Source organism: Vidua macroura, chromosome 20, assembly GCF_024509145.1.
Source record: "Vidua macroura isolate BioBank_ID:100142 chromosome 20, ASM2450914v1, whole genome shotgun sequence".
NCBI classification, from domain to species: Eukaryota; Metazoa; Chordata; class Aves; order Passeriformes; family Viduidae; genus Vidua; species Vidua macroura.
In genome coordinates, this window is record NC_071590.1 from 3,477,616 (window position 1) to 3,492,742 (window position 15,127).

A 15,127-nucleotide genomic window follows, 5' to 3' on the forward strand; every position below is an offset into this window, starting at 1 on the left:
CTTCTTTGTACCTCCTACTCTTGGAGTTTCACTTGCCATGGATTTACATTGGCCTGTGTTCTCCCATGCGTGGTGAGGAGGAGAATATTTTCCCACCTTCTCCCAGTGTCACAGAAACTGGAGCTGGGAGTCACAGGGAGCCAGAAAACCCACCTAGCAGTGGCCAGAAGGACAAGCTGAAGTTTTCTTGAGATGCTTAAAGAAGAGCAGAACTTCTCATCCATTTTGGTGCATTAATAAAGGAAAATGGGAGAATAATGCAGAAAGAACACAAACATATGGGAAACACTTTCCTTTTTTTGGGAAATACATGATGTATCTTATGCTGATTAAATTCCAGCATTCCAGCAGTAAATCAGTTTGTTGCTAAACAGTTGATACCAAAAATAGACACTGCTGGATTCAGTCTGCCTGAAGGTATTGATTGGGAAGTTTTCCAGGAGCTGAGTAAGATGGTGCCTTTGCCATTAGTGTTGATTTCCAATAATTTCTGGCATACCTAGTGGGCACTGGGAGTTTGGGAGGTAGAAGAGCATCAGTTCTAAAGAGAGAGGGAATGAGCTGGGTAATTATTGACTGATTAAACTGACCTTGCCTCAGAGTAAAATAATGGAGTATTCAAAGTGGAATTTGATCAGGAGAAACTAAAGAAGGTAAGTCAATTACTGCAGTCAGTGTTATAAAAATAGAGCTGAGGAACTTCAGCTGGTACCTGTGCCCTCAGAGTCTGTGGGAGGGCTGGGGAAGCTTTGGTCCATGTGAGCTCCAGCACTCCAGCTCAAGTGCCCCGTGTCCATCTTGGAGCTGCCAAGGGTTTGTGTGTGGCTCCAGGCAGAATGGGAGCAGGCAGTGGGGGGACTGGTTCCTCTAGAGCCTGGAGCTAACAGGATGGATGGAAGGGCTGGAGCTAACAGGATGAATGGAAGGGCTGGAGCTAACAGGATGAATGGAAGGGCTTGGAGGAGAGTTGTAGGGAAGACAGAAGGCGGCCATGAACAAGGAAGGAGTGTTTGCTCATCAGCTAGATAATTGCTCCAGGAGAGCAACCTTGGGGATGATGCTGCAGGGCTGAAAAGCTCTGACAGATGGGCACGTTTGCAGCAGGTGGGAGCAGCCATCCACTGCCCTTTCCTTGCATGAATTTTGCTGTCTTAATTGGATGCCCCTCATGAAGGTGGGGTGAGTCCCAGGGGTGCAGCACCTGCCCTCTCCCCCACAGCCCTCACTGGATCCTGTGCTTCCATCAGGGCTTCCATCAGATCCCTTGCCTGCTTTTAATTAAAAAATCTCCCAAACTCCCCCTGCTCTGAGCTGTTTCCTGCCAGCTCCATGACCTCCTGCTTTCCCAACAGCCGCTCCAGTGGAGCTGGAAGCTGGAAAGGCAATGTGGAATGTGTTGGGCTGAGGATGCCGGAGATGAGCTGTGGGTCTGGGTTTGCTGCTGAGTTGGAGGCAGGAGGCTCCATGAGCCCTCTGCAGGCAGGGTGGGCAGCTGATTTTGGGAGCCAGGAGTTGGGTTCAAGTTCATGTCAGTGTACAGGCATTAATTATGTCATTTACACATGACGCTCCTTTGTCCCTCACTGTTTACAAACTGGTGTTTCAGTGTTAATTGGGAAAAAAAAATGAGATCCAACTTCCTCTGAAAACAGAAACCAGAGCAAGGCACTGCACTGGCTCTGCTCTGCCACCCTTGCATGGGGCTGTCACCAAACCAAGGTTCTTTGGTGTGAGCAAGGTCCTTTGGTGCTGCTGAGTTATAAACAGCCAGCAAGTGGCTGCAGAAGAAGCTGTTGGTACCAGGGCAGGCACCATCCCTCTGTGCTGGGCACTAATCCCGTGTCCAGTTCTGGGCCTCTCACTGCAACAAAGACATCGAGGGGCTGGAGTGTGTCCAGAGAAGGGAATGGAGCTGGGGCAGGGTCTGGAGCACCAGGAGCAGCTGAGGGAGATCTGTCTGGAGAAAAGGAGGCTCAGGGAGGACCTTCTCACTCCCCACAGCTCCCTGACAGGAGGGGGCAGCCAGGTGGGGGTCAAGCTCAGCTCCCAGGGAACAAGGGACAAGGCAAGAGGAAACAGCCTCAAGTTGTGCCAGGGGAGGTTTAGATTGGATATTAGGGAAAAAAAAATTCACTGAAAGAGTGTTTAAATCTTGTCACAGGACTGTGGTGGAGTCACCATCCCTGGAGGTGTTCAGTGAACAACTGGATGTGTGGTGCTGTGGTTTAGTGGGCATGGTAAAAACCATTTGGTGAAAGGTTGGTCTTGATGATCTTGAATGTCTTTCTCAACCTTGATGATTCAGTGACTCTGTGGTTAACACATAGCACAGCTCTCCTTTCATCCTGAGATTGGCCTCCTGTGGGAATTTTCCAGCTCTGAGGCCAGTTTGGAGCAGCAGGAACAGTCAGAGGAAGGTGACCACAGAATGAGAACATTCTGAAGGTGTTCAGGATAGCTGTCTCAGCAGCAGGATATGGAAGGGCTGAGCTGGGCTTGGTACATGAGGATGCCCATGGCCACTCTGCTGTTACAAGCCCAGTTACTGGTAGAAAGCCCCCAGTGTCCAGCCAGTGGCCCCAGACTGTCCTGCTCAGTGATAGGTCTGGCCTGGCAGCCTGTGGTGATCCTGTTGGGAGTCGAGAGTTTGGGAAACAGGATCCATCACCACTGGTATCAAATGCTGTTATATAAATGCAATTTCACTGATGGTGCCAGCTTTTAATTTCCTACAAATATGTTATAGGAACTCAGTTAAATGTCCCATCCCTGGAAGTGTCCAAAATCAGGTTGGACAGGGTTTGGAGCAACCTGGCCTAGTTGAAGGTGTCCCTGCCCATGGCAGGGTGTTGGAATGATCTTCAAGGTGCTTTCCAGCCGAGACCACCCTATGATTCTAGGATTCTGTGATCTCACCTGCTTCCTTTTTAATGATGTAAAAAGTCAAAAGCTACAATTTAATCTCTTCTGGATCACCCCAGAACACAGGCAGGTGGATGAATGAGGGGTGTTTCAGGGTGTACCTTTCATCCCAGGGGATCCCACAAGCTTTTCAGGCCCTTCTGTGCATCATCTCTGTTCTGCTCCTTTGTAAAAACCTGGACATTTTGCACTGACCTTCAGCCTTGGCAGCGTCTCTCCTTGCTGCACCTTGCACAGGATTTGTTCCTGGCACACAGGAAGTTAAAAATCCCAGGGCTTCTGGTTCTTCCTGGCAGTACTGGTTGTCTCCCATGCCCTGCTCCTGGCACAGGCAGATGGATGGCCTTGCCATTTCCTCTTTCTACAGCTTGGCAGGCAGCTGAAGCTCCTTGTGTTGCTCCTGCGTGGATGGGACAGGCCTGGCTCTGCTTGGAGCAGGGGTTGAGCAGTTCTCTCCTGTCCCCCTCTGCCTTTTCCATGTTCTGTCATACCTGCTGCAAGTGGTTGTGTTGGCCAGAGTTGAAAAAAAATCTAGAAAATTAGGAAAGGGTTGAGTCAGCATCTGATGTTCTTGTTCCTGTTTTCCACAGCTTGAATCAATAAGTTGCAATGTGAAACTCTGAGCTCTGTTTCCAAGAATAAATGTCAGCCTTTGGGAACTGAAGGACTGCACAGAGGTCACTGATGTACTAAATCTCTTTTGGCAAATGGGACTTTGCCTTCTCCACAGAGCTGCTCTCCATCCATCCATCATCCATCCATCCATCATCCATCCATCCATCCATCCATCCATCCATCCATCCATCCATCATCCATCCATCCATCATCCATCCATCCATCATCCATCCATCCATCCATCCATCATCCATCCATCCATCCATCCATCCATCCATCCATCATCCATCCATCTCTATCTATCCATCCATCATCCATCCATCCATCCATCATCCATCCATCATCCATCCATCCATCCATCCATCCATCCATCCATCCATCCATCCATCATCCATCCATCATCCATCCATCCATCCATCCATCATCCATCCATCCATCCATCATCCATCCATCCATCCATCCATCCATCCATCATCCATCCATCATCCATCCATCCATCATCCATCCATCATCCATCCATCCATCCATCCATCCATCCATCCATCCATCATCCATCCATCCATCATCCATCCATCATCCATCCATCATCCATCCATCATCCATCCATCCATCCATCATCCATCCATCCATCCATCCATCCATCATCCATCCATCCATCCATCCATCCATCCATCCATCCATCCATCCATCCCCCAGTCTGTTCTGGCACAGGGGATTGCCCTGGCCCAGGTTCAGGACCTTTCTAGCCAATCTCATCACTAGTACCTTGTAAAACAGATTTCATTTGTGTTGCTTTAAGGCTGTGAAACGCTGTGGAAAATGTTTGTGCCAACTCCCTAGAGTTCCTAGGAAGGATTCCTTATTATTTGCTCCCAGAGACCAGATGATCCTTGTGGGGCTTTCAGGCCTGTGCTTCCTCTTTGCATTCACCTTTAACAAATACCCAACATTCCATAAATGAAAGTTCCTAGACAAAAAAGAAACTTTTTTTTTTTTTAAATTTTCTTCAAGGAACTGTTCCCAGGATCTTCTTTCATTTTTTATTGATAGAGCTAAGTGTTTGCCAAAAGATCCTTCCAGCTTTGCCAGGTAACTCAGCTGGGAATTAGCTCAGAATTGCACTTTTCTTGATGATTTTGGTTGGTAACTGTCAATAAAGACTTGAAGGTTGCCGAGGTGAGGTTTCTTAGTCCTAGGAAAGAGTCAAGGGCTGAGCACCTAAGCAAAGTCACTGTCACCACAATGTCCAGGGAGATACAGTGACAGTACCTGTGAAGGGTGGAGGTCTGTGCCTGCCAGCACCTGCCTGCTCTCCTGCCTGCTGTTTTGCCTGCTTCTGCCTGCTCCTTCCTGTGTGCCTGTTCCTCCCTTCTGCTTCTGCCTACTCCTGCCTGCTCACTCTTGATCCTGTCTGCTCCTTCCTGCCTGCCTGCTCCTGTCCACCTGTTTCTGCCTGCCGGCCTGTTCCTGCCTGCTCCTGCCTGCTCCTGTCTGCTTTTGCCTGCCTGCTCCTGCCTATTCCTGCCTGCTCCTGCCTATTCCTGCCTGCTCCTGCCTATTCCTGCCTGTTCCTGCCTGCTCCTGCCTGCTCCTATCTTCTTTTGCCTTCCTGTTCCTGCCTGCCATCTCCTGCCTGCCTGCAGTGTTACCAGCCTGGGCTGGGTGTCTGCTCTCTGTCACACTGGGGCCTCATTAGCTGTTGGCAGAGGGAGGAGAAAGAGTTTGTGCCCCTGCCTGCAAACCTGCCTGCTCCCTGCACTGCCTGAGCTCCCTCCCAGGTAGGTCACAGCAGGCCCTGGGGCTTCGGGCTTCTCAGGGGTGTAAGACTCGACCTTGGACCAAAGATTCCTCTCTCCCAGCAGAGACTGGAGACACGTGGCCATGGGGATGGACATCTCTGCTCTCACTGTGCTCATTGCCAGTGGGAATGGAGCAGACATCCTGGGTGAGCTATGGGATGTGTGGAGCTTGACTCATCCTCTGAAACATCCCATCTGCCCCCTCAGTGCCACCCTGGCATGAAGGGATGCTGGCCATAGCACGGCAGTGTTGTGGTACTTCAGCTTCCCGTGGCTGTATGTCACTCTCTGGGAATGGTTAAATACATCTGAGTGAGTCACTTAAACAGACAGCATGGATGTGAAAATAATTGTCTGGGCAGCCTCTGCCTGCCAGGCCGCCAAGTAATCCTCACATGGCCTGTGACTCAAATCAAGCCAGAAGGAGTGATCTTCATGCTGCTCTGTTGGAAATATTTTGAGGGAAGGCACCCAGCCCTGTTCTCTGTCCTCTCCTTCCATCAGTGTGGTCTTCTGGCCCTTGCTGGCTCCCTGAGTGGCCAGCACAGGCCCATGCTCAGCACTTGTCCTGTGTGTGCTCAGTGGCAGCTTCATGGCAGTGTGTCACACAATCATAATGGACCTTAAAGACCATCTCATATCTCATCTCATCCCATCTCATCCCCCTGCCATGGGCAGGGACACCTTCCACTAGACCAGGCTGGTCAAGCCCTGTCCAACCTGGCCTTGAACATTTCCAGGGATGGGGCAGCCACAGCTGCTTTGTGCACTCTATGCCAGGGCCTCAGCACCCTTACAGGGAGCAATCTCTTCCCAATACCCCATCCATCCCTGCCCTCTAGCAGTGGGAAGCCATTCCCTGTGTTCTGTCCCTCCAGGCCCTTGTCCCCAGTCCTTCTCCAGCTCTCCTGGAGCCCCTTCAGGCCCTGGAAGAGGCTCTGAGGTCTACCCAGAGCCTTCTCTTCTCCAGGCTGAACACCTCCAGCTCTCCCAGCCTGGCTCCAGAGCAGAGGGACTCCAGCCCTCAGAGCATCTCTGCACTTGCTTCAGTAGCTCCACATCCTTCCCAGGCTGGGGTCTCAGAGCTGGAAGCAGGTCTGCAGGTGAGGTCTCACAAGAGCAGAATAGAGGGGGGATCCCTCAGCCCGAGCTGACAGGGAGAAGGGAAGTACATGGCAGTGAGTTATGTGAAATTTTCAATAGAATTGAAGGTGGATATGGGTGGGAAGGGACCTTGGAGGTCCCTGGCCAGTCTCCTCCAGCAGGTCCAGTGGTCAGCCTTTCACCCAGCCTTGTGCTGAATATCCATAAGGATGGACATCCCACAGCTTCTCTGCATCTGGTATTTGACCACCATCATGGATGTTTTTCTTCTCAATATCTAATTTGCATTTTGCTTGTCCCAGCTTGGTCAAGCACTGCTTGTCCTCTTCCTGTGCACCTCCAAGCTTCAGTAGGAAGCTGAATGTCACCTCCAAGGAGCAGTAGGACACCTGGCCCCAGCTTCTCTCCACCCTCCTGCACGGTGGTCTCAGACCACAGTAGGAGCCCCCTTGGCTTTCCTCTTTCCAGGTGAACAGTGCCAGCTCCCAGCCCATCCCCGTGTCCATGGCAGCCTGTTGTCTCCAGTACTCCTGGTCCTTGTCTGCTTACCCAGCATGGATGGCTGCAGGGAGTTACTCAGCCCAGGCTGGTTTATTTCTTTATTAAGAAATATTTATTAATTCCTTATTATTGCGGTTATTAATTTCTTATTATAACAGTTTCTTATTTTTATTGCTTTCCTATTATTGCAAATTCTTTCAAGAGATTTCTTCATGTTACAGTTTGTTATTATTTCTTTATTTCTTATTATTACAAGTGTTTTTTTAAGAATGGGGAAAAAAAATTAGTCACTTAAATAAGAACTTAAACTGAAAATGTCCTATTCCTTCCACTGCATTTGTGCCCATTCTCCAGCAAATATCCTGGGGTGAAAGACTTCACAGATGTGTTCCTTCTCTCCTTTTCCTAATAGTGCTGAAGCTTGTAGCTCAGGGATGGGAATTTGTACAGCCTCCAGAACAATAGGACCTTCCCCCAAAACATTCCCATCATCAGGATTTTCTAATTATTCCTGTGACTGGCAGCTGCCATCGGAACCATTGACATGAGTCAGTCAATATGCCTCAGCTCTATTAAACAGAGTTTTATTTAATTAAGTATCAATCTCATCAAAATCAAGAGGGAGTGTTGGGGTGGCAGCAGGGAGAGCTGCACTGGCAGACCACAGTTGGGTCCCAGCTTTCTGGGCTTGGGGCTGTGCCCCTGCTCCAGCCCTGCTGCTGTGCAGAGGGGCACAGATTGGTGAGGGGCACATCTGCAAATCCTGGCTTCTTTCAGGACACGCTGGTTTCTGGGAGAGGAGCCTGTATATGGTCACAGAGCCACAGGATGGTTTGGGTTTGAAGGGAATTTGAAAGGTTCCACCCCCTGCCATGGGCAGGGACGCCTTCCACTAGATCAGGTTACTCCAAGCCCCATCCAGCCTGGCCTCAGGCACTTCCAGGGGTGGGACAGCCACAGCTTCTCTGGGCAAGCTGTGCCAGGGCCTCACCAACCTCATGGTTTGACATTTCCTCCCCATGTCTAACCCGACCTCATTCTTGTTCAATTTAACACCTGTGTTGGGGCCCCAGAGCTGGAAGCAGCTGGAGGTCTCAGGAGTGTGGGGAGAGTCCAGCACGGAGCATGGGGTGGTGGTAGTGGTTCCAGTCTGGATTGTGGGAGTGCTCCCAGTCTGGGGGTGGAAGTGTTCCCTGTCTGGATGTGGGAGTGCTCCCAGTCTGGGGGTGGAAGTGTTCCCTGTCTGGATGTGGGAGTGCTCCCAGTCTGGGGGTGGAAGTGTTCCCTGTGTGGATGTGGGAGCACTCCTGGTCTGGGAATTGGGAGTGTTTTCAGTCAGGGGTTGGAAATATTTCCAGTTAGGGAGTTGAAGTGCTCACAGCTACGTTCTCTACACTCTGCAGTGCAGCAGAGTTTAGTGGTGTCTGCAGCACATCCATGTTTGCTCTTTCCTCTCTCCCCAGAAACGAAAGAGGAGCTGGAAGAGCTGATGTCTGACATAAAGAAGACGGCGAACAAAGTGCGCTCCAAGCTAAAGAGTGAGTGTTGGCCTGTGATGGAGCTGTGGGGCTCTGCCTGAGCACTCTTGTCCCAGGCTGGAAATACTCCCAGGGATGAGCATCACCTTCCCTCTCTGCTGTACCCTCCAGATGCTTTTATCTGCCCTTTGTGAATTGGCACCCTTGTGCCCTGTTCCCAGAATGGAATTGAGGGAATGGGGCCAGGAGCCAGGTGGGCTCTGAGGCCTGGGCCACGCTGCTGGCAGGGGTTGGACACTGGGCAAACCTTAGCCAAAGGTTCTCTTCAGGTCTGGGTGAGTGAACAGGCGCTCCTGTGGGATGTGGTGCAGGATGTGACCTTCCGTTGCCACTATTGGAAGAGTCAGTCAGTCTCTGAGGTGTGAGAACAAGGTGGCTGTCAACCCTTGTCTGGGTGGTCAGGGTTGTGCTGGAGCACTCAGACAACCCAGAATTCCAAGACTGGACCCCAGGGGACTGAGGGAGCCTGAAAGGATGACAGCATCTTGAGACAGGAGACAGGTCACCCCTGGCACCTCATATTTGTCAGTGGTGGTCTTGGACATCAGTCTGGGATTTGGTTTGCATTGGTGCAGAAGACCTGGCTGTGTCTGAAGGGTAGGAGAGGAGCTGGTGCTTCCCCCAAGGTGGCAGTGTCCTCACTAATCCCAGGGTTTTGTGGAAGTCTCACAGTCATGGAGGACTCAGATATGCCTGGAGCCCTTCATTAGGTCACCACTGGTGTGGCCATGTCCCATGTGTGGGCCAGGAGACCTGTACCTCTGTTGTTCCCATGCTCCCTTTGTCCTCCTAGCACATGATCTCAACTAGAGGCAGGAAGGAGAGCCAGGGGCCATCTTATCTATTCCATAGTCCAAGGGATCCATTCCTATGGCCCTGGACACACTGGGATCTCTGGTGATAGGGTTTGGCCTTAAAAAAACATAAATCCTTTTCCATAAGTGTTTTGTTCAGTGTTTTGCAAGGGACTTTGAAAGCCTGAAGGATTGCAGGACAGGCTCCTGTTTCCTTCCTCCAGAAAAGCTTCTCTGGTATCATATTTACCTGGAGCAGCAGATGACTAGTCCTTGTGCTTTGTCTCAAATCGCCTCATGGCCAGCATGATCAGTGACAGAAAACAGTCAGGACTGATCAAAAACAACATCTGCTGACAACAAACTGACTTCTTCAGGCCAGACATTACTCATGCAGGGGCTAATTCTAATTACTAGCTTCTTGGGAAAATGTGATTTTACTCGTTGTCAGAAATGCCCAGTGTTTGCCAATACCATTCCATGGGAATGGGGAGTGCTCTGTGACGAGTGAAGGAAGCCCAGTCACTGATGAAATACACTGAGCTCTGCTGGAGGGTGAGGGTGAGCCCTGCTGCAGGAGGAACCTGCCCTGTGCTGGGCTTGAGGGACCTGCTCCAGGATGGAAAGTGCTGGGCTCTGAGAGCTGTGGGACATCAGTGTTGGGAATGGGCTCTTCAGCCAGACTCCAGGGATGCCACCAGCTCACGTGGCTGGTTTAGGTGGAGATGTGTGTCTCTGCACACTGGCCAGCCTGCTGATGGGAGCTTTCTTCCAAGTTTTATAAGCCCCTGCAATTAAGTCTTTGAATTAGTATGTCCTGAGCTGGCCTTGAGGAGCAGCTTTCATAGAATCCTGGAATGATGGCATGGTTTTGAGTTGGAAGAGGCCTTAAAGATAATCTCATTTCACTCCCTGCCATGGACAGGGACACCTCCCAGTACACCAGGATGCTGCAAGCCTTGTCTAAGCTGGCCTTGGACACTTCCAGGAATGGGGCAGGATTGCATGGTCCTGCTCTGTGCCAGCCCTCCTGCCCAAAGCACCGTGGGACATGACAGTGCTCCTCCCTGCCATGGCTCACAGGCTTTGGGCAGTGAGGGCTTCATGTCAATTATCTTCCTAATTAAAGGGGCAGATCCCTGTGCTGCTCCATGGGTGCTCAGCACAGTGCAGGGCACTCATGCCAGCATGGTGGGTACTCCCTGTGCCAGTCCAGGCAGCTGGAGGAGCTGCTATTTTTAGGTTCCCTGGAGGAGTCTTGAGGTTTGGTATTTTGCAGAGACACTTCAGCTCTGGATTTTCTCCTCCTGCCTCTCTGGTGGAAACAGCTCTCCAATTTGTTTGAATACTGGCAATCAAACCTAAGCAATCACATTGATTTTATGTGGCAGTCCTGGCACACCAGCCTGGGGGTGACAGTGCTGCCCTTTCAGCCCCAAATCCCAGCCAGTGGCCGGGCACCAGGTGCTTTGCAGTCATGAAACAGGGCTTTGCTGCCAGGCTGAATGGAGTCAGGATTTGGGAAGTGCCCAAGACCAGCTGCTCCTTGATCCAGTCTTTCACAGTCCCTTTGCCAAGCAATCCCTTGCCTTTGGTTAAGCACTGGAATAGGTGCTCTGGATGGTAGAGTCACCATCCCTGGAAGTGTTCAAAAAATGAGTACATGTGGCATTGGGCAGTGTGGTTTAATGGGCTTGAGGTAATCAGTGGAAAGTTGGATTTGATGATCTTGGAGGTCTTTTACAACCTTAATGATTCTGTGGTTGTTCTCCAAACAGCACAAACTAATGTGTCCTTCTGCCCTGACCAGGCATTGAGCAGAGCATCGAACAAGAGGAAGGACTGAACAGGTCATCGGCTGACCTGCGGATAAGGAAAACTCAGGTGAGCCTCTGCACCAGGAAGGGGAGAGTGGGAAGTGGCAGCTGAGGGATCTCAGGAAGTGCTGGGAGAGGAGGCCTGTGCTCAGCTGTGGAGTGGATTTCTCTGGCTGAAGCTCTGTCTTCCTGCCCAGCCCTGCAGAGCTGGTGTGTAATTTTTACTTTCTGGTGATGCTTTGGTGAGAGAGCACCCTGTGGGATGCAGCCATTGCTCCAGCCTGGAATCTGTCCTTGCACTGCTGCAGAGCTGAGTCCTCTCTACTGGGGGATGTGGGTGAAGACAAAGCATCTCAGAGCCCTGTTCTGCAACCAAGAATGTGTTTTAGCAAACCATTAAAGGGATAAAGGCAACAGGAGCAGCCAGTGCTGCTCTTCATCACCTGGGCTGGGATGCAGATGTAGCTCTGTGGCTCTCACAGGAGGTTATGCACACACAAAAAGCCCTGATATCTGCATGCTCTGCAGTGGTGCTGGAGGAGTTTTGGCTGTTGTAGTTTATCTCCTCCTCAGCCTGGGAAGCCACTCAGGAAGCCTGTTCTCCCATCCACGGTTGGTGCAAGATCAGTATAGCAGCGATGGTAATGGAGCAGCTCTGCAGGTGCAGGTCCCAGCTGGAACCCGAGCACCCTCCAGCCCTGCACAGCAGGGAGATGCTGTCCCAGCTCAGCCCCAGGCCCTGGGGGAGGGGAAGGGCCCACCTGTCCCTAGGGCAGGCGGGACAGGGAATTGCTGGGGCATGGCAGAGCCAAAGGATGGTGCAGCAGCAGGAAAGCAGCAAGTTCTGATGCAGGGCAGCTCTTCTGTTCCTTCCAGAAGGGATCCAGAGTGGACAGAGCTCTGTTGCAGCTGGGCAGTGTCAGGCTGTCAGCAGATCCCATCCAAGGAAAACCTTCCCTTCCCACGCTGGAGACACTTCTGTGTGCTGACAGCAGTGCTGGGAAGCCCTGAGGGGTTCTGCTCTGTCCTCTGTGCAAGCCCCTCAAGAGCTGATGTCATGCCAGGTGCAGGTGCCAGTGGCAGGGAGGGGAGGTGGCAGTCAGTGGTGTGGCCCCTGGTACTGGCTGTGCTGTGCCCTTGTTTCTCAGGACAAGGCTTTACTTCAGCAGTGTCTGGGGAAAACAGAGGTGGCCCCAAATGGGAACTGCATAACCCAGAGCTGTGGGTTGGAGCAGGGTTTAGATTTGGTCTGTGTTGAACTCTGTGGTTCAGATGTCATCTTGGTATGTGGGAGAGTGGGATTCAGGGCTGTGCTCCACCACAGAGCCATGGAGTGGTTTGGGTTGGAGGGACCTTCAAAGGTGATCCAGTCCAACCCACTGCCAAGGGCAGGGACACCTGCTAGACTAGGGTGCTCCACGCCCCATCCAGCCTGGACTTGGACACTTCCAGGGATGGGCCAGCAACAGCTGCTCTGGGCAACCTGTGCCAGGGCCTCACCACTCTCATGGGGAAAAATCTCTTCCCAATATCACATCTAACCCTGTCCTCTGGCAGTGGGAAGCCATTCCCTCTCGTGCTGTCACTCCAGACCCTTGTCCAGAGTCCCTCTCCAGCTCTCTGGGAGCCCCTTTAGACACTGGAAATGACTTTAAGGTCTCCCCAGAGCCTTCTCGTCTCCAGGCTAAAAAACCCAAACTCCCTCAGTCTGGGAGTTGTGAAGTTTTCTTGCAATCTGGGCATTTCTCAGCATTTCTCTGGGTGCAGGGGAGCACCTCTTGGCCATGGCACAGAGCCTGAGGTGGGCAATGTGACACTGCTCCACTGTGGAGCTTTGGCTTCTGACCTGGCTGGTCCCTGACTCTGAGCTCCTGCAGGTGTTTGTCTCCCCAGTATCCAGAGGGATGGAGACACCACAGACATGGGTCCTCTGGGCCCTGGTTCTGTGTTTGACCACTCTTACGAAGATTTCCCCCCCCTTAATATGGGAATTCCATGTCCCAGCTTTGTCCCTCATCTCTTTTCCTGCTCCTGTGCACTTCCAAGATGAATTTTGCTCCAGCTTCTTTCTTTGCTCCCTCTGAGTTATTGTAACCAAAGGATCTCTCTAAGCTTTGTCACCTTCAGCTGAGCAGACCCTGCTTCTTTCAGCTTGTCTTCGCTTGTCCTGTGCCCCACCTGGGTCACCACCACCTTTGTCCTCCTGCTGTGACACTGACCAGTTCCAGCTGTGGATTCCCAAAGCCTGGCCTGCTCTCACCTCCCTTCCCACATTCTGTATGGGATTTGGGATCAGCCAGACTGGAGAGCTGATTTAGACATGCCTGGTGCTTGAAAACTTGGTGTTTCTGTAGGTTTTTGTGCCTTCTTCAGTTTGTATGGAATTGCTATTAGCTAAACACTGACTAAAAGAAGGAACGAGGAGCTGATTCCCCCTTGTTAACGTGTTGTAAACTAGGAGTAGCTGAGCATTAGGATTATGGACTTATGTTCTGGCTTTGCTGTGGTCATCTCCAGACAGAAGAGTCTCATCAGACCTGGACCTGCCTGCAGCAGACCCAGGTACAGGGGTCACAATTCCTAAGGGCATCCCTAGTCCAGAAATGCAGCCAATGATGCAACTTCCCAGAGGTTCCCAGACAGTATTTTCCATGTTTCTATAAGTATATATCATATATAAGTATATATTATATATATAAATACAAATTTTGTGTATTACCCCATGGGAGAAACACTTCAAAAATACCTTCCTGTTAATCACATGAAGGGCAAGGACTCCAGTTTCAGTGTGTGCTTCTGGGGGCTCTCAGAGCCCACTCTGAAAACCCAGAGCTTTCATCAGCTCTTTGGAAATCCTGTTTGGGCTGCTTTGTCCATGTTTGGGGAGTGCAGAGTTGCTAGACCTGAGTGAAACAAATCCTTTTCCTAACTTGAGTTAATATTTTCTGTTTAATGAGTTCAGTCACAAGGTACATTTTGATATGCTTTTTATTTGCTGTGAATATTCAGGTAGGTTTCTGTAATGTCTGAAAGCCATTTAAAATGCTTTTTTCCCGCTGATTTTGCACAAATCTCCATATTCCTTCAAAAATCAAATGCATATTGTAGACATGTGGGATGCTCATAGGAACATAAAATAACAATCTGAGAAAATAAACACTGAGTTAAGTAATTTCTTAAGCAAAAGAGGTGTAGCATGGTGTGCTAGTGAGCAGGAAGGGTGTCACTCAGCACCCAGGCTATTTTTGACTCCAGATCAACATATGTTGATAGTTTTCAGCTGAATGAGAATGAAGTGGATTTTAGGAAAAACAATTTTGGAGCAGCAGAAGAGTGGCTTGGATGGCACATCACGTTGTTGCTGGAGTTTGAGCTGTTTGGGAGCTGTTGTGACTGCTCTGGGCCAGCACCTCTCAAGCAGAAGATGGAGCTGGAGCTGCCAGGGGCATTAGTGTGAGGTGTGTGGTGGAGGAGGGAGAAGATGAGCTGAGGCTCTCCATAAATACTGTGCTGGTGCTGGCTTAGAATAGCTGCAGAGCCAGTGGCAGCATAGCCTGGAGATGTCACCTGTGTTGCCTCCTGGACGTGGGGCTGTGCTGGCTGGGGCTGCACCAGGTGTAGGAACACCTGCACCAACACATCTGGGTGCTGCTGGTACCAGGCACAGTGCAGAGACTGTCCAGAGGTGGGAACAGAGCTGGAGAAGGGTCTGGATGAGGAGCAGCTGGGGGAGCTCAGCCTGGAGAAAAGGAGGCTCAGGGGGGACCTTCTCACTCTCTACAACTCCCTGGCAGGAGGGGGCAGCTGGGTGGGGGTCAGGCTCTGCTCACAGGGACAAGGGACATACAAGAGGAAACAGCCTCACATTGTGCCAGTGGGCATCATGATGAATTTCTCCACTGAAAAGGTGGTCAGGCATTGGAAGGGGCAGCCCAGGGAGGTGGTGGAGTCCCCATCCCCAGAGGTGCTGAAGGAACAACTGGAGGTGGCACTCAGTGCTCTGGGCTGGGTGACAAGGTGGGGATTGGTCACAGGTT

General features: G+C 51.1%; 1 protein-coding gene across 1 annotated transcript in view; it reads left to right on the plus strand.

Moving 5' to 3' along the window:
• The window catches only part of STX1A (syntaxin 1A), a 71,278-nt gene that overhangs the window by 44,271 nt on the left and 11,880 nt on the right, over positions 1-15,127 (plus strand). Inside the window, exons 4-5 of the mRNA XM_053995282.1 lie at positions 8,405-8,479; positions 11,084-11,157. Coding sequence (XP_053851257.1) covers positions 8,405-8,479; positions 11,084-11,157 — 149 coding nt within the window. The remainder of the gene's footprint in view (positions 1-8,404; positions 8,480-11,083; positions 11,158-15,127) is intronic.